The sequence below is a fragment of the Hypoxylon trugodes genome (assembly GCF_022578975.1).
Source record: "Hypoxylon trugodes strain CBS 135444 unplaced genomic scaffold F4822scaffold_3, whole genome shotgun sequence".
Taxonomy (NCBI): Eukaryota; Fungi; Ascomycota; class Sordariomycetes; order Xylariales; family Hypoxylaceae; genus Hypoxylon; species Hypoxylon trugodes.
The window spans coordinates 1,935,833-1,953,590 of record NW_026250018.1 but is presented as its reverse complement, the minus strand read 5'-3'; the positions used below and the strand labels follow the sequence as shown (position 1 = coordinate 1,953,590).

The window sequence follows — 17,758 nt, the reverse complement described above, 5'->3', positions numbered from 1 at the left end:
CCGCTACAGACACAGCACAATCCTGATGGGCAACAGGGCGTCTCTTCAAGTGTGGTATCTGCTCGGCAATAGCTTTTTCCCCTTTCGGGGCCTTTCGGGGTTCGTGACTACGAGCCCGTTTGGATCAAGGGTACTCTGCGAATGGGATACTGGCACATGTGGCAAGGCATACCTAAGTAATTTTACCTTTGTTGTTATTTGATTGGACGTGGGCTGGAGATCTGTTCTTAGAAGGAAAAAAGGCGATCGCGTTGGGGAATTTCAGCTGCAGGAAAGAGCAGCCAGTATGAGATCATTAGTGCAAAAGTAGGTATGCAAGGGATCCATGGTTAAGGCGGTCGAGACCGAGGTGCATGATATTCGATTTGGGGGTAATGGCCGGGCTATAGGAATATGTCCTATGTATACTATGTTTCTATATTTTGAACAAAATTAAGTTTCATTAACCTAAATACATAGGTACGTACTTACCTAGCAGAAGGGCGTCAGACTAAGTGCCGACCGTGCGATTAGTATGAGATTTACTGTCCAAATAAGACTATGTGATTGGCTCAAGAATCTTCCTAACACAGTGAGAACGGTCGGCACTTAGTCTGACGCCCTTCTGCCTAGGTAGGTACGTACATGATGGTAACTTAGTACATATGTAGGCGTCTATTTGAGGAAAAGCAAAACAAACAAAGCAAAACACGCCGCGCATATTGGTACGGGTGCACAACTAGGAAATTATGGTATTAAGATCATTAGCTGTCAAATATCCCGTCATAATTACAATCGCTACGCTAATTCTCAACCGAGAGGCCTCATAAAGTTGAACTGCAGCAACGGTGTTTGGAAAGGAGTCAGCCCCTGCATCAACACATGTACATACCTAGGTATGTAGGAACCTATGGAAGCTGCCCAAAGTCACATAAACCCAATAGGTATGGGATCTGCTTGCCTATTCCCTTTCTAAACTACCCTAGGTTACATGTACCTAAGTATCTACCTTTCCATAAAGTCCTCTTCCTCCCATAAAAGTCTCTTGTAAAAGTCCTTTTTTATAAAGTCCCCCATAAAAGTTCCATTCTCCAAACTTCCATTTCGAAGCCTTCTGTCCCAATTATCATCTTATCAAGTTAATTTTCCGATTGCATGCCTAATGATTTGTTGGGGTTTGATAGACAACCATCCCCCCTTTTCGCTCTGTATCATACGCGGCACCTACATCGTAGGCAGATATCTTTGTGCGTTTTCGCTCGGGCTGGTAGGACAAGTATGTCGATCAGCTGCTGTACGAGGGCAATTAATCACCCCCGGCACGCTTCGATATCGGTCGTCCTTGTCATATACCTTACCGTCTATATCGTTCGATGTTTATCAACTCTATCTCTTGCACCGCCAATGATTTTCTCAACAATTCTAGCTACCTAGGTACTCATCTAGGCGCGGTAGGTCTCGCTAGCATACTCACACTATTCAAGTAGACGAGCGAGATAAATTCTCTATCAATTGGAGACGGCTCGGCCCGCCACTCTGGATCCCTTATCAATTATACCTAGGTACGTATTCCCAACCTCACAAAGTCTCTAACGAGATTGATTGGCTAGCATTTTCATGATCTAAAAAGCTCCCGATGTTAACCCCTTCGCCTGCTCGTAATATCTGGGGCCGTGCGCTCTCCGTGACCAGCGATACAACACTGCCTCAGCAAGAGCTGTGTTGTGGGCAAATTTTATCTGACCCTTACAATACTCAAATCAGATACGAAGATGAAAGACAACCGAATACATTGTATGCGCCTACGATCATAGTGTACTGTGCAGTACACTTTGGTTTCGGGGTGTCACTGGTCTCTACAAGTCAAAACACCACCATCTTGGTGCCGGATAGCATAAACAACCATGGACCGCCAAGTTTCATTTGCACACCAACCAAATGGACAGTCATAGCCCTCCTTTACATTAGCATTTATGCAGCACACACCGACACCGCGCGATTCTAGCCTTAGGAAACAGGACCGGACAGATTCATTAATATAATCGTCGTTTTACTACTTCCCTAAGCCGGCGGTGTCAATGCCATTCTTTAGTGAGCGTTACTTGGAAACCGGCTCTCCAACAAGAAGATAGATCAGGCCCCTTACATGGTGATCAGGGATGACGAGTGGAAACTACTGCCTGGTGACCGCGAGAAATGTCCTACAAGACGACGACAGAGGGTAAGCATTACACTAAAGACATATCCCATTGATTTGCCCAATAGGACCTAAGCCGAAGTTTTCCATAATATGGCACGCTAGGGAATAGGAGGCGGAGCCGGATACATCGTAAGACGCCGACTATGTGGAATGATGTAATGTGCCATCTCTGATGAAATGTGATAGCTACGAACAAGAGTCTACTACGGTCGGCTTGGCAAATACCTTGGATACCTATACATTTTGCAAACTTCCGCCGGGTTATAAACCCCAATTAGATCCACGTCTTTCGGCGCCATGAAGGCTATTTTAGTGGTTTTACAAGCATTTTACGCATCATTCACCTTGTACTGTACGCGAGAAGATCAGTTAATTCTGCATAGATTTGTAGTGTTCAATCTGACAGTGCCACCTCCCTATGTTATGTCTATAATCAATATTATTGGAAGTATGGCTACCTCTTAGTATGCTACTATGTATATGATGAGATCAGATATGATGGAGGAGGCGAAGAAAAGGGGGCCCAATATTCTACATGATAATCTCGACTCGATTATAGAGCTGGCCACGACTATATTTCAGATTCATTGGTAAATCTTCTGCATATTAGCTAGAGAAAGTAGATATCAAGATTACGAGCATTTGGTAGACTGGAATAGCATAAGGTTCCCGCGAGATAGAATTTGGTGAAAAATAAGGTACCTAAGTAGAGAAGGATAATCTCTACATATGCAACTATCATGCTAGTAGCATTTATTTTCATAAAGGGGAGCCCGATACTTGCATATTGTATGTGCTACAGGTGCGATGGCGGAATACCTACCTAGGTACCTAGGTACTCGCTAGAGTTCCGAAGCGCCGGGTCGCTCTTTAGTTCATTCAATCTCAGAACCCTCACCGAACATCTCGCCGAATATCTATCACGTCCCTCGCTAATACATTTTCTGTATGATACTCAGAGAATCCTGGGCCATTTGTTGCTTGTTACGTCATTCCATTCAATTCTTGGAGTAGAAAGTTGCGATAATCGATTACTGCTTGACCATACCGTATGCCAAGCGCTCTTTAACCGGTCGCGCAGCATGAATTTCCTCGACTTCCTGTCCGCCGTATTCGGGTGGATATATACACTATCCTGGTCCTTATCATTCTATTCGCAGCCGGTCCTCAATATCCGGAGGAAGTCGACATCCGGCACCACTGTGGATTTCCCGTTTTTGAATACCGTTGGTACGTCTACCGGTCGCATCTCCTAACACCGCGGGGTCGTGGGTTGTCTAACGTTTGTAGGATTTCTCGCTTACCTCATCTACAACTCGGTTTTCTACTCTTCTCCAGTTATTCGACATCAGTATGCGCTACGCAATCATGGACACACGCCGACCGTCGCAGTTAATGATATTGTCTTCGCCGCGCACGCGTTCTTGATATGCACGGTCTTGTTGACGCAATATTTCTTGCCTTCCCTGTGGGGTTTCGACCGAGCGCCAGGAACCAGACCTTCGCGCCTGGGTTTGGGCATCGTAAGCGGATCGGCGGTTGCCGTCGCCATCATCATCTTCGTTGTGACGTCTGTTCCGGAAGGCGCGGACCCGGCGACCGCGTGGGCGTGGCTGGACGTAATCTACACGATTTCGTACGTGAAATTATTAATCACATTCGTCAAATATGCACCGCAATTGGTGTACAATTTTCGCAACCGCAGCACGAAGGGCTGGAGCATATGGCAAGTTCTACTCGACTTCCTGGGCGGCATTCTCAGTATCGCACAGCTGGTCATCGATTCATACCTTCAAGGCGACTGGTCCGGTGTCACAGGAAACCCGGTCAAGTTCGCGCTGGGCAATGTGAGCATGTTGTATGATTTGGTGTTTATGGCACAGCATTATGTGATTTACCGTGATGATGGTACGGTTAAGGATGGAGAGGCGGATTCACTGCTTGAAAGGGGTGAGGACAGAAGGAGGTTAGATTAAGTATACTCGATAAAATCCATCTTCCTCTAGATACACAAGAAATTTATTCGAGTTCACAGATCCTGTGTCGGACTGATTCAATTCAAGCATCGTCACCTGATCCACATGGCCTCAGGTCGGGAGGCCTCGCGAGAGCCTTTTATGCCACGTTCAATAAGGCCTAGGATAAGGTGGATGATTCTTTCGGTCAGAATCACCCCAGGAAAGAATAAACGGGTGTATTTTCTATTAAGAACGAGGGCGATTGGTTAAAGGTATGAAGCTGGGAGCGAACATTCCGAAGTGGGTTTTTGTCTCTAAAGTCGGGATGGATCAACCGTCAGCTGGGAAATTCCATCAAGCTTGCCGATGTGGGTGTCTGTTAGTCCACCTCTGACGGTCTTTATCGCCGAAAATACGAGGAAATAGCCGTTGTGGAACTTTGAATATGGATAAGGAGGTGAATCAGTTAATGTCAGGGGTTAACGTGCTGAAAGAATTCGCCCGAAGACCCCTGATTTAAGTCCGGCCAGGCTTTAAGATGCTTTTATTTACAAGGTTTCAACCTTCATCTTCGAAGGCACTTGATACCCTCTTGTGGCTCGTATATGAATCTGGTTGTTATGTCGCCGAAGGTTCACGAAAGGAGCCTACGAGAGCGCTCACGTCGACTTGCTATTCATATTGAAAAATCCATGTATTACCTGAACTATTTTCTCCATGATATTCACCTCCTCGAAATTGAAGCAGGGGATTTACATTAACATCAGACTAAAGCCGAGAAATAGCAGCCGGGATCCGAGACGAGCTCTAGTCTTGGTTTTTGAATTCAATTTGTCAAGTTAGGCGTACTAAAATATTACATATAATTTAACAAAATACTTATATAGGTAAACAATGAATTCTGGAGACCAGAATGAAGGGGTCAGAAGTGGTTAGGAGATGGGTCATCAGAATTGTCACGGGGATCCTGGAACGAACCCCTAATTAAAGAGTAAGCAGGAATCTGATATGTCAACTAGGAGCGCCGCGATCTAACTCTACGACGCGAAAGTGCAAAGTGTTAAAATATGCTAAATACCCATACCTAAGTAGTATCTGTACTGACCTCGCACCACCATCCAGAGAATATAATTTGACCTTCATTGGTAGGCTTCTTGTGAACATGTGTAGAAGCGACTGCTTTCCGAGACCGACAAATATGAAAAATCTAGCTCGAAAACTCTTAGAACTACATATATCCGACACGCCGGCTCGGGAATTCCGCGTAGAGTTGAGTACTACATATAAGAAACTTCCCCGATCTTAAGGGTGACAACACGGAAGATGGGATGAATTTGATTGGCAAATGGACATTCCAAGTGTGGAAAAGTGTCAGTTACCAAAACCCAGGTTAGCACTTCTATCCATGTTCAACTTCTATTTAGTAATAGAACGTATAATGGAGGAACCTCAAGGATATTCCCATTAGTGGTTTCAGCTTCATTTGTCCCGCTAACAGCTCAACAGCCTCACACGAGAGAAAAGTTCTCACTAGAGCAATCTGGGCAATCAGCCCTGGTACATTTTTTCGACCCAGGATCCCGGTAACAAAAGGCTGATTACGTCGGGAGGATACGGTCGGGTGGTTGAAACAATTTCCTTGTCTCGCAAGCATGACAGAGATGCCTGGTATTTGTTAGGTAGGATTGCGATATTTTCTACAAATTACATCTAAAAGCCCAGAAGAGTACGTTTGCACATGGCAAGCAGCATATGAACTTGTAGATTGGTAGAAGGCTGGGGCGAGCAAACTTGATCGTCGTACATGTCATTTCCTAAGACGAAGCCATGTGCGTGGGATGAAAAGTTTCCACGTCCAATCAATAACTCGATATCCACAGGATATCGCTAATGAACTTTGTCAGACGTTAGACATGATCGTATATACACTCTTAAATTTGAGTTGTGAATAAAAGGGATTGAGTAACTTGCACAAAGAAGAATTGCAAACATAAGAATTAATTACAGGTATGAAGGGTTAGTGAAAGACCCCTATCTTAGCGTATCGCGATTACATTTGATTGGTTGTGCCCCAGATTTCCAGCGTGAGATAACTAAAACAACCCTGAAGAGCTATGCTTCTTAGGGTTACTCGGAAGGTTCCATACCTTGTGCTGGTGCTGCTACGCTGAATGTACCCCGGAAACTTGCAGCTGTCAAACTAGTCTATCTTAGGTACTCTGTAGCTGCCCGGCTAGCTAGCCCTAGCTGTTGCCTTCTCCCCTATCTCCATTCCTTTTGAAGCTACGTAATAGTGGATCTAATGAGAGGGAGGGGAGACGCTAGGAGGTATCCGCGAAATTTTCCAGCATTCTAGGGCCAACCAGCGATCTCGCCATCCAGTAATATATACACGCCACGCCTTCAACCGTCGTTGGATGACTCTGACTGTAACAAAAAAAAAGATAAAGAAAAAATCAAAATAAGAAAAGCAAAAATAATAGGAGGGACGGTTTTGTCACAAATCACTCAAATTGGCGACAAGCAAAAAGAGAACGATCCCCCCCCTACTTCGGAGTCAATCAATTCCTTCATTGATTTATACGACAAATCTAGTTCCCCAGTTCCTCAATTGCAACCTTCCCTACTGGAAGTCAATTCAATCTTAACCAATCTGTCACATGCATCAATAAGATGTGTCGCTTCCTGGTAATCTACCCTCCTAGATCGGTCACGCAAGTTATAAGAACCTAGAACTGATAAATATTTTCTTTTGATAGGTTTACCAAGGCAGTGACGAGATTCTGCTCTCGAAGTTGATTCTCGATCCGACCCATTCTATCCTCAAGCAATCATTCGACTCGCGATTACGGCTGGTGAGTTTACCGCCATTTCCCTAATTTAGTAAGAATACGCCACAAAGATTACGGGCTGACACTTGCAATCTGTCTTTCAGGATACACGACGAGGCCAGAACAATGCTGATGGTTTCGGAATTGGCTGGTACACCGACCCGAAATTGGGCTCCGCCCCGTGTCTCTTCACTTCGACCATCCCAGCGTGGAACTGCACCAACTTACACCGAATCGCTACGAAGACGGCATCACGACTAGTCTTTGCCCACGTACGAGCCACAACCGAGGGATCTCTTAGTGAGGACAACTGCCACCCATTCTGTCATGGAAGCTTGATGTGGATGCACAATGGTGGTTTGGGTGGTTGGAAACATATCAAGAGAAAGCTTGGTGAACGATTACATGACAAATGGTACCTTTCCGTTCAAGGTGGAACCGACAGCGAATGGGCTTTTGCCTTATTTCTCGACCGTCTAGAGCGTTTAGGTGTCAACCCGAGCTCCCAACCCGTAAACGGCTTCCATCCAGCTACGTTACGCAAGGCTCTTTTGCAAACGATCGAGGTTATCAATGAACTTACGACAGCTATACCCGAGAGTGTTATTCAGAGCGAAAACGTAGACACCCGAAGTTTGTTAAATTTCGCCGTAGCAGATGGTCACAGCATCATCTGCACGAGATATGTGAGCAGCAAGACCGACGAAGCTGCAAGCTTATATTATTCATCGGGTACTCAATGGGAGACGAAGTCTTCTGTTTCGAGCGATCGAGATTACCAGATGGAGCGTCGGGATAAGGGAGCGGATATTGTTCTTGTCGCTAGCGAACCCCTAACATTTGAACGAGGTATTTCGAGGCTTTATCGCGTATGAGGTACTTATTACTAACGAAAGAAACCAGAAAACTGGGTTAACGTTCCTACCAATTCCATCCTGACCATTCACGGGCAAACAGTCATGGTAAACCCGATAATAGACGGATATTCAGACCGCGATCCCTACCACAAACGTTCATCAGCATTCGCACAAACGAAAGGACTTACCACCAACGAAAAGGCTGCTCCACGCGTGGCCAGCCCTTTACCCACTCCGAACATCGATCTCGAGAGCCACAAACGGATTCTTGCTCCGTTGATTCCTGCCGGTATCGGTCGAAGCCGAACACCCGAGGGTCCTTCGGTGCCTATTCGTAGCAAGACACCCCTTGCGCATTCAGAGTCGAACCTGCCCTCAGATATCCGAGCCCCTCCGAATGAGCCGCCTCCGCGGCCAGAGACTCGTCCTGACATGGGGAATAAACTACCCTCGCAGGGTAACATTAAGAAAAAAAGGCGCTCCCTCAACATCGGTGAACAACCTCACCCGGCCGACCATCAGGTAGATACCGATCTACCAATGCCAGATAGCCCCCCGGCATTAAGCATCTCATCAAGAGCTCCCGATTACACAACTTCGGAGAAGGCAGCACGTGTCTTGGGAATGGCCTTGTAGTAAAGGGTACCTTACGACAACATTTTTCTCTATATCTTTCTCCCGGCTATATTCCCTCGGCGTTCTCAACTCCCCGCATAGACTTAGACTTTCGAAATTGATGATAGAATGACTTCGCAAAACGGGCGGCGGTGACGGTAGCAAGGCGTTTCTGGTTGCGGTGGGTTTGACGATTTGAAAACAGGTGTGAAAATCAGCACTTTGTCCTAGTACTTTCCGTTAGCATAGCATCATAAGATCGATGGTTGACCCCATACCCATTAATGAATTGACTTTTCAGCACTTTGGATGGTCTTACGTCAAGTGAACGTAATGACGCAGACTAAAGGACTATGTTGTCGCACAGATCCTGTCGGCGCCCCGCGTTATCGGATGATAGAGAATTTGTTCGTATATCCGAAGTATAGGACCGAGCCATCCACTTTAGAAGCTTCATTAATGATCCCAAATCCTAATCTTTAACCTTGAATCAGAGCGCCTTCCCTGGAGCCCCCTATCGCGATTGCCGGTACCGGATCCACTGTAGTTCGTACCTTCCGGTTTTGTCCAGGGGAAGGACGCTATGGAGCGGATCCGCTCCTGCCCATCGCTGCCAATACCTCACGGCCATAGGTGTAGTGTCGTCTATCATGAATCGGCATTGGAATTCGTTAGTGCCCAAGTTTTCGAACTTAAGTCAATTAACGGATGGACTATGGATAAGTTGTTGGAAAGACTTGTATAGCACATGCCGAAAAAGTTGTTTGCTGGTTACTCGTGTACAGACATTCTACCCCCTTCTGTGAGATCTTATACAAAACTTAAATACCAGACAGTGAGGACTAACTGGGGCTTCCATCATATTTAGTTATCCTCTCTATGCTAAATGTCTTATATCCGATATATCCATAGGGTCGCATCTGCTTACAAAACCGATGAGATTTGCTATACGATAGTTCCACATGTCGGAGCAACTACGATTGGCTAACACAGGAGTAACCGCGATTGGTTTAGAGTATACGAGCATAACTGTATACAGTCTAGGTAATATTTTATTAATATAGCCTATCTTTCTCTGTGCCGCTCATATGCCCCATAAAAGGATGTTCGCTACCAGTCACAATAGCTTGGCTCCGGATGTTGCTGCAGTGCCTCTTCTACATGTTCTCAAATTGGTTGGACTTGGAAGCGAAAAATTGGGCTCAGTTCACCGAAGTCTTATAGAAGCGGTAAGCTATCCGTGTAGATGCCAGAGATATACAGCGAAGAATATGTTCGGGTATCGAGTGGTCTATATACGGGTAATCCTACCTAGGTAGGAGTTTGCATGGTCCGGACTTAAATATAAAGGGGGAGAATATTATATAACAAGTACATTAGGTACTATAACTCTAATTAATGAAATAAACTTGAGATTACATTATAACCCTTTGGTTTAAAACTGTAACTATAGAAGATGTCTTCAACTTATGACTTTGTAATTGTTGGCGGTACGCAAAACCCATGGCGCCACAATTCCCCTATCCACTAACATCATCATGTAGGAGGACCCTCGGGCGCCGCCATAGCCATTTCGCTGGCAAGGTCAGCGAAGAGACCGAAGGTGTTACTCCTTGAAGCCGGAGGTACGAATGATGATAAGGAGATGCGCGTCAATGGACGTCGATGGCTAGTTTCTCAAAGCCAGGGTCTGAATTGGGGCTATAAGACAGCTCCCCAGGAGTACTGTGGGGGGCGAGAACTCGACTACTCAAGAGGCTTAGGTTTAGGTGGTTCCAGCGCAATTAACTTTAGTATATTTAACGTAGGAGCAAGTGGTGACTATGACGAGTGGGTGCGTGTTGTCGGGGACGATGCCTTTGGCTGGGCGCATATGAAGCGCCGGTACAGGACTCTCGAGTCGTTCGATCCGACTCCTCCAGCAGGTGTTCCAGAGAAGTATGCCAAGTCAAAACCCGAGGACCACGGCAATTCAGGACTCCTGAAGACGGGGTATACCGCCGAGGTAGAGGCAGATCTGGTTCCTTTATTAGAAGCCTACGAGAAGGCTGGACGGCCCCTGAATCCTGACGTAAGTAGTATTCCTAAACTATCCCCCCCTTTTCTCTCGGGGGGCTCAAAGTTTGCTGTCGTGGTGGCGTTATTATGCAATTTGCCTGAATTCTTTTCGCTAATCCTTCGGCAATAGCATAACTCCGGAAATCCTCTCGGTGTAGCCCTGACGATCAATTCGGCAAGCAAGGGGTTCCGGTCCACCGCGGCAGATTTGCTCGTGGAGATCCCAGAAAACCTGACGATTCTCACCAAGTCGTTGGTTCAACGTATTATTTTGGAAGGCGAAAAGGCTGTTGGCGTCGAGTCTAACGGCAAGAAGCGTAAGTTAGCCCATGTAATCTCTTCATCTATTCTCCGATTTATAAGCCAAAGCATGATGGGCTAACACAGCACCCAACTCCAGACCTGGCTACTAAAGAGGTCATTATCTCGGCCGGTGCTCTCAACACCCCGAAACTGCTCATGCACTCAGGCATCGGGCCAAGAGCACAACTTGAGAAATTCAACATCCCCGTAGTCCAAGACATTCCATGCATCGGCCAGGGTCTCCGCGACCACTTCTTCGTACCTATAGCCCATATACGCAAGACCGGGGACCCGGACCGCGTAGCCTTCTACAGCAACGAGCAAGCCAAAGCCGTCGCCCTCGAACAATGGAAAAAGGACGGCACTGGTCCATGGGCTAAATACGGGTGCCAAGCGACTTTGGGCTGGTTCAAGCTTCCCAATCTCTCCTCCCTCCCCGAATTCGAGGACTTGCCTACGGAGGAAAAGAACCATTTGAATAGACCAACAATCCCGCATTATGCTATCGGCTCGCACTTTCCGCTGCACTGGTTCATACCGAACTTCCCGCCCGAGGCTATGAATTACATGACGCTCGCGGTGTTCCTGTATAACGCGCAGAGTCGGGGCGAAGTCACGCTACAATCCTCCGACCCGGACGCTCCGCCACGTATCGACCCTAAGTTCCTATCCACCCCCTTTGATAGACGAGCCGTAATAGAGGCTCTCCGAGATGCGTTACGGTTCGTGAATTCCGAAGCCTATGTGAAGGACAACGTGGCGCCAATTGCAGTACCTGCAGGTGATTCGGACGAGGATTACCTTGAGTACTGGCGTGCTAGTGTGGGCTCATCCTGGCATATGACAGGAACCGTTAAGATGGGAAAACCTGGGGATGATGATGCAGCCGTTGACAGTAACTTCCGGCTTATGGGTTTCGATGGCTTGCGCATTGCTGATATGAGTATCGTTCCCGTCATTGCGAGTTGCCACGTCCAATCTGTGGCATATTTGACGGGTTTAACTTGTGCCGAGAAGCTAATTGCCGAATATGATCTCGCATGAGTTATAGACTAAAGGTCCCTAGCATCTTAGTTTAGTATCAAGTATTTCTGATAATACATATAGTAAAAGCTAGCGTTATTGCTTTATCCCTCGGCGCTATATGCCAAAGACCCGTAACTGTACGTAGTTTGCTTAGACTAGTAGTCATCGTGAAAATCCTATCTTTTGAAAAAAGGGGGGATCAAAATCTATGTAACTTCATAATATGCTGTCAGGGGGAGCCGACCGTCGAGTTGGGACTTCGAAAGTGATATCTAGGTACACAATGACCGCTGAAACAACCTTTTTAACTCCTCTCAATACATCATGATAATTCATCAGAAATAACTAGTTAGAGGAAATTTTGTTTGCTAACCTCAGAAGAGTCCCCACCGGCCACGTTCTTTCTCACTACCTTTCTTTCCACCTCTTGTTCGTTCTCTTTCCAAACCTTCGAGCTGTCTTAAACTTTCCATCTTCTCCAAAACAAGTTCAAGAAGTTCCTTTCGTCTAATAACCTCCAGGTGCTTCTTGATCTTGGGGTCTTCCTTGGCGAACTTCTCCACTTCTTCATCCGATAGGTGGCGTCCAAGACGCAGGTCTAGCTCGCGCGGGAAGTTGTAATAAAACTCCGAAAGCAGCTCAACATTAAGGAAAAGAACAGCTGTTGATGCTAATTTCGAGGCCACCGCATCTAAGAAAACTTCCGGGCAATGGTATTTATTCTTAATATTAGCGCATTGCTTTGATTTTACCGCAAGCATTCGCATCTTGATAATGTCAGCGCGGTCGCGAAGGAAAGCAGCTTCTTGTCCTGCAAATACGTTAGTAAATCTCAAAATAAGCTGAGAGGGCAAATCGAACCTTTGGCTAGCAGCTCTGCGCTAAATCCACCGGCACCGCTGCGGCTTTCACCCTCAACTAACACGTCGCCTCTCCTAGCTTTGTCAACGAAAGTTGTAACTTCCTTCAGTTTTCTCCTCCCGCCGACTGTTGCCTCAAGATCCTTCATTGCACTCTCGCAAGCAGCCAACTCCTTCTTCAGAACACCTTGTACATGGTCTCGACCGGTAGTCCACTCACGTTCCTCCATGTCGATATCGAATTTGAAAGGCTTGATGCAGTTCTCTACTTGATCGCTAGTACTGTAAAACCTATCATTTAAGATGCTTGAAGCGGCCTCGGTAATCGCCTGGCGCGCATATGGATGATTTACAAAAGTAGACTGAGCAATTAGAGCATCGATATGGGATTGGATCGAGCTAGCGACCACGTTAGTGGCGAGCCTACCAACACCGAGTTTTGTAAGTGCCGAAGTAGAAGCGTCGAGTTGTCTTCGCCAGTAGAGTGAATTCGGGTCTGCCTTTGGAAGATCGGCAAGACTATTGGGCTCAGCGATAGGAACACTTAAATCATAAATAGGCTTGTTCCAATATCTTGCTGCTAACAAGTCCAGCATTCGTTGGTCAAGTTCGTTCTTCAGGAGCTCGTGCATTTGAGTTCGGCCGAACTCCTCAGAGAATCGTTTAAAGGAATGCTTAAAGGCGTCAAGACTCTCGGCAAGATACGACTCAGCGGATAGTGGCCTATCGTTGTACTGGACCTTGAACTCATAAGTAGCCTCTTCAAGTTCTTGTCGTATCGCATCGCTTGTCGACTGGAGACTAGCTGACATAGTTTGCTCCAAAACGTGCATAAGCTTCTTGCGTAGCGTCGTAGTACCAACTTGAACATCAGAGCCGGGTCCAAATTCCAAAGGATGAGAAGAGAAAAAGGTATTTTCGTTGCGGGTGATGGCAGATGTAACATTGGCATTACCCTTCTTAAATAGTCCGGTCGCTGTTGGTACACGAGGGATAACACCAACATAACCTAGACGAAGAGGGTATTGCCGGTCGCCCAGAATTGCGGCACCCCGTGCAGGATCGACCAAGTCCATCTTTGTAACAACACCTATTGTCCGTTCACCTCTTGGGTCGACTCTTCGGCTAGCTCGCAGGGCTGTCGAGTTAGCTAAATCAACATCGGCAGCTGAGATAGCCAAAATGACATTTGGTGCCTGTATGTATTTATCGCAAAGCTCTGATATTTTCTGTTTGAGCTCTAACGGCTGGTTTTGTCCAACAACTTGAATATAGCCAGGAAGGTCAATAAGCGAGAGATCCGGGATGTTTGGGGATGAGATGGAGAGTCGGATGGGATCATCCGATACGCACTGGCTGTCTGGAACAGCTTGGTTAAGCTCCGTCAAAGTTCGTTGGATAGAAGAAAAGTCAGAGATCTTTCCTAAGCCCAGATCCGGAAATTCACCATACTCGGCATTCGAATCAGGCGTGTTAATCAAAGTAAGCTCGATAGGTCTTCGAGTAACCATATTCGATCCCTTCGGCAAGAACTCATGCCCTACAATAGCTTCCAGCACGGAGCTCTTTCCTGAAGATTGCGATCCAATAACGACGATTGAAGGTAAGGTGAGAGTACTCGACTGCCCGACTCTAGCTAGGATGTTTCGGATCTCGATCATCTTCTTAGTCAATACCATCATCTGGTCATCCTTTGCAGCCTCATCCCCATTCCGCGGGTCGTCGTCGGTAGACTGTTCATAACCATAGGCAGCAGCACTAGCACCAGCTATAGCCGCAGCACCGGCCCTACTCTGCTTCGGTGGTTCCTCGCCACCGGGTCCGTCTCCTTGTTTCCCGGTTCCTATCTCTTCTTGAAGTTTTAAAATCTTCTGCATCCATTCTGGTAGCTCAACCTGCTCTTTCGTATTTCGCCAGCCTTGCATTGTTTGATCGGCGATACCTTTTGCGCCATCGAAGAGGCTCGACGCCGTACCAGTGACCGTATCTCTCGTTGTAGAAATTATATCCCAAGCGTAGTTACCAGCCTCTAAATATCAAATACATCAGTTTAAGCTCACAAGACACCTTTGAGGGGGGGTTCGTTGAGTGAACGTACGTGTGGCTTGGTACTGAACCCATGCCAGGCCGCCTATCATCACACCGCCTGCCATGGCGGGAATCCTTATAAATTTAACCGCTAGCCGGGGTAGGAAACGAAGAAAAGACGCATTGCGTACGATAACAGCATTATGGAATGAATTCACCGGGAACAACATCCGCCGCCTTGTTGCACGAACGGCGGTATCAGCTCGTAGGAGACCGCTAGAAGGTAGGTGATGGTATTGTCGGATAGCTCGAACCATGGCCGGGCGCGTCGCCGGGAGACGCCCGACCGCTGCTATCAGCCGTCCGCTCATACCGATGATGAGAGGCGGAGGCGATGCGAAACCCAAGGATATAAAACCATAAAGGTCGGTGGAATTTCGTCCTTAATCCTACGGGGAAAGAGAGCGTGGCTCGTAGGTCTTTTTCAGTGGTTGCGGAATACATGTAAGGAGTAAGTGGGATGGTGGCGTGGAGCTCGGAGTTGATAATATTTACTAAGTACCTTCGTACCCAACCAGCATTAAATGGATCTAGTTGTGTAACAAATGTGGCTGAGATGATGTGGCTTGAATGGTCCACTACCACAGGTACGCTGACTTACGATCCTGGAAACTTTTGACAGTTTTATTTTCCGTGTTTTTTTGGTTCTTTTGCTTTTTTCTAAATCAGTGCGAAATCATAGCCAGTATCCCCTAGGCCCACTTGCAACATCAACCTTGATCTTGAAGATGCAAGCCTTTCTCAAATCGCGAGTGAACTATCAATCCATCAACTGCAACGCGTCATCATACCACTTCCTTCCTACCCCTAGGCGCCCACAACAACATTGACGCACTCTGCAATCAGCTCTACCGACCTGTCCTTGGTCCACTTTGCTGATAGCTTAATAGAAGCTCCTGAAACCTCTACCTTCAGATCGTACGCGAATAAGTACCACAGGGTTCCTTCGTGCTTGATCTTCGGAAGCTGTTCGACCGGGGGAGTCGTGATGAGAATAGACTTCGCTACCATAAAATCTTCGTCGTTATCAAGGTCAGCTTTACGATTAGATGGTTTGCTGCTTCTAGATTCCCAAATCACTTCTCGGAACTCCCGGCGTCCTCGGGCTCTATGGTCTATGCGTCGCTCGTAATAGAACGTCTGGGGCTCGCGGATGGCCACATCATCACCCTTCCAAGTGTTAGTAATCATGTGTCATTCTCTTAAATAGGTGGTTATCACTTACCCGTTTGACAAGCCATTCCATCTGATCCTGTGCCATATAGTACCCTCTTGACTCATCGAAGTACTTGTCATCTTTGTGATGGACTCCCTTTTCGAACGGCTTGTCGAGAACAAATCCGTAACTGAAACGCGAAATTCGGGAGTGTATTAAGACTTGTTGTTTCATCCCACAAATCACTGCACCCCGAGAAACGCAGGATGAAGGGCTGCTCCCTTTGCCCTGGAAAACCGTAACGTGTCCATTGTAGGTACGCTTCAGAGAGTTATAGAGGTAGGGACTTTGTCCAAAGCCGCCCACCAGCAGTATGTACTATGATGCCAATTAGTCAAACCCCCTTTCAATAAATAACTTCTTATAGATTGTAATACCTTTGGGGGACGCAGTGTCTTCTCTTGGACGGCTATTACTTGGCGTCTCACTAGCTTCTCGATTTCAGGCTTGAGTGAGTCGAATAGAGTACGGACCTCGTCACTGCAAATTGGAGTCAGAAGGGTTTTTTTCACACGGCAGGTGGTTACTTACGATGTGATTTCGAAGATGACTCTTCGGGCGCCCTATACTCCAATGTCGATAGATGTTGTTTGGGTCGAGGGACTCTCGAATAACTTTTTGATACGACCCTCCCAGGCTGTCAGGACATGTAGCTGATCTTCTCGGTGCAGCTCATCCCAGATCAATCCTTCGTCCAAACTCTTTTTCTTCATGAAGTTCCGAAATGAGTTATCGAGGAAGGCTGCTCCACAAAGTCCTCCACTGCCTTCCACAACCTCTCGAATTTCGAAAGGCTCGGTGCTATTCACCGTATAGCTGATGCAGTCCTGCCCTAATTAATACGATACTCCAGGTTTGAATCATATAACTCAACACTGTGCCACCGCCGACATCTGCCACGACAAACGAGTCGCCCTTAAATAAATGATCCTATGCATACAATTCAGGGACAACCGCCATTGCCGCTGCTTCGGGTTCGGTGACAAATCTGTACGTTGTCTTAGCGACCCCATTGGGACGAGCGTTAGTAATACAGGAGAGTCTTATATCTTGTCTCATGTAGTCCAATGCCTTCTCCTTCCAAATAGCAGGCACGGCGAATATAATATGGAAGGGCAATACGTCGGCTACATCCCCCCTCTCCTGACGTATGTACTGGAGAGTATACTGGAAGATCATTCTCAAGTAGTCCCCAACGACATCTACTAAGCGCTTTCCCAGCCTTTGCATGGTAGCTTTTGCCTGCTGGACCTCCTTCAAGTCGTTAACATTGAAGTGGAGTTCGCCATCACCCGGCAGCAGTAGCTTGAACCATGACATGACGTTCGGCTGTTCTAGAGCAAGCCATCCCCAAGAACAATCGCCACTATCGTCGTATGAGACTGCTGTCTCAATTTTCGTGGACAAGTTGCCCACGCCAGGCCAACAAACAACTGGGTTCGGGGACACATTGCCATTAACAGATGGATCCTTCCAGACGCCATAAGAAACGCCGGAAAACCTAGAAAAGAAGTAAGTAAAATACTGGGGAGTGTAGGAATCGGGAAGGATAATACGTGGTTCCTAAGTCGATACCAATTAGCAAGACCCTATCCTTCCCCCAGAAATTTCTGAGGGTTTCTAAATCAGAGGACTCCATGATGATCCAGTCGAAGGCAGGGAGGGATGACGGAATGAAAAACTTGACGAAAATAATTCCGAAATACGAAAGCGGAATTTCGGAGGAACGAAAGCTTTCTACCTCGCGAAGATAGAAAATATTGCATG

General features: G+C 46.8%; 6 protein-coding genes across 6 annotated transcripts; 4 read left to right on the top strand and 2 right to left on the bottom strand.

The window, feature by feature from the left end:
• The first annotated feature begins 1,514 nt into the window (after window positions 1–1,514).
• F4822DRAFT_171891 (uncharacterized protein) lies at window positions 1,515–2,230 on the top strand. The gene has a single exon (XM_051453304.1). The coding sequence runs from the start codon at window positions 1,616–1,618 to the stop codon at window positions 1,982–1,984; it is 369 nt and encodes a 122-aa protein (XP_051316852.1). The 5' UTR covers window positions 1,515–1,615; the 3' UTR covers window positions 1,985–2,230.
• A 908-nt stretch (window positions 2,231–3,138) lies between these two features.
• Window positions 3,139–4,449, top strand: F4822DRAFT_171885 (PQ loop repeat-domain-containing protein). Its single transcript, XM_051453303.1, has 2 exons — window positions 3,139–3,409; window positions 3,470–4,449. Exons 1-2 carry the CDS (start codon window positions 3,262–3,264, stop codon window positions 4,153–4,155), a joined length of 834 nt encoding a protein of 277 aa, XP_051316851.1. The 5' UTR covers window positions 3,139–3,261; the 3' UTR covers window positions 4,156–4,449.
• Window positions 4,450–6,810: 2,361 nt separating this feature from the next.
• Window positions 6,811–8,605, top strand: F4822DRAFT_442210 (N-terminal nucleophile aminohydrolase; the record flags this gene model as incomplete). Its single annotated transcript, XM_051462969.1, has 4 exons — window positions 6,811–6,825; window positions 6,897–6,992; window positions 7,073–7,817; window positions 7,872–8,605. 4 exons carry the CDS (start codon window positions 6,811–6,813, stop codon window positions 8,459–8,461), a joined length of 1,446 nt encoding a protein of 481 aa, XP_051316850.1. The 3' UTR covers window positions 8,462–8,605.
• A 1,291-nt stretch (window positions 8,606–9,896) lies between these two features.
• Window positions 9,897–11,845, top strand: F4822DRAFT_436621 (GMC oxidoreductase; the record flags this gene model as incomplete). Its single annotated transcript, XM_051462328.1, has 4 exons — window positions 9,897–9,930; window positions 9,985–10,511; window positions 10,629–10,815; window positions 10,899–11,845. 4 exons carry the CDS (start codon window positions 9,897–9,899, stop codon window positions 11,843–11,845), a joined length of 1,695 nt encoding a protein of 564 aa, XP_051316849.1.
• Window positions 11,846–11,867: 22 nt separating this feature from the next.
• Window positions 11,868–15,301, bottom strand: F4822DRAFT_395372 (dynamin family protein). The gene is made up of 3 exons (XM_051457434.1): window positions 14,786–15,301; window positions 12,689–14,716; window positions 11,868–12,638 (listed from the first exon to the last, which is right to left on the bottom strand). Exons 1-3 carry the CDS (start codon window positions 15,084–15,086, stop codon window positions 12,202–12,204), a joined length of 2,766 nt encoding a protein of 921 aa, XP_051316848.1. The 5' UTR covers window positions 15,087–15,301; the 3' UTR covers window positions 11,868–12,201.
• A 225-nt stretch (window positions 15,302–15,526) lies between these two features.
• F4822DRAFT_442208 (uncharacterized protein) lies at window positions 15,527–17,630 on the bottom strand (the record flags this gene model as incomplete). Its single annotated transcript, XM_051462968.1, has 6 exons — window positions 15,527–15,945; window positions 16,001–16,309; window positions 16,369–16,471; window positions 16,607–16,792; window positions 16,932–17,492; window positions 17,548–17,630. 6 exons carry the CDS (start codon window positions 17,628–17,630, stop codon window positions 15,583–15,585), a joined length of 1,605 nt encoding a protein of 534 aa, XP_051316847.1. The 3' UTR covers window positions 15,527–15,582.
• Between the last annotated feature and the right edge of the window lie 128 nt (window positions 17,631–17,758).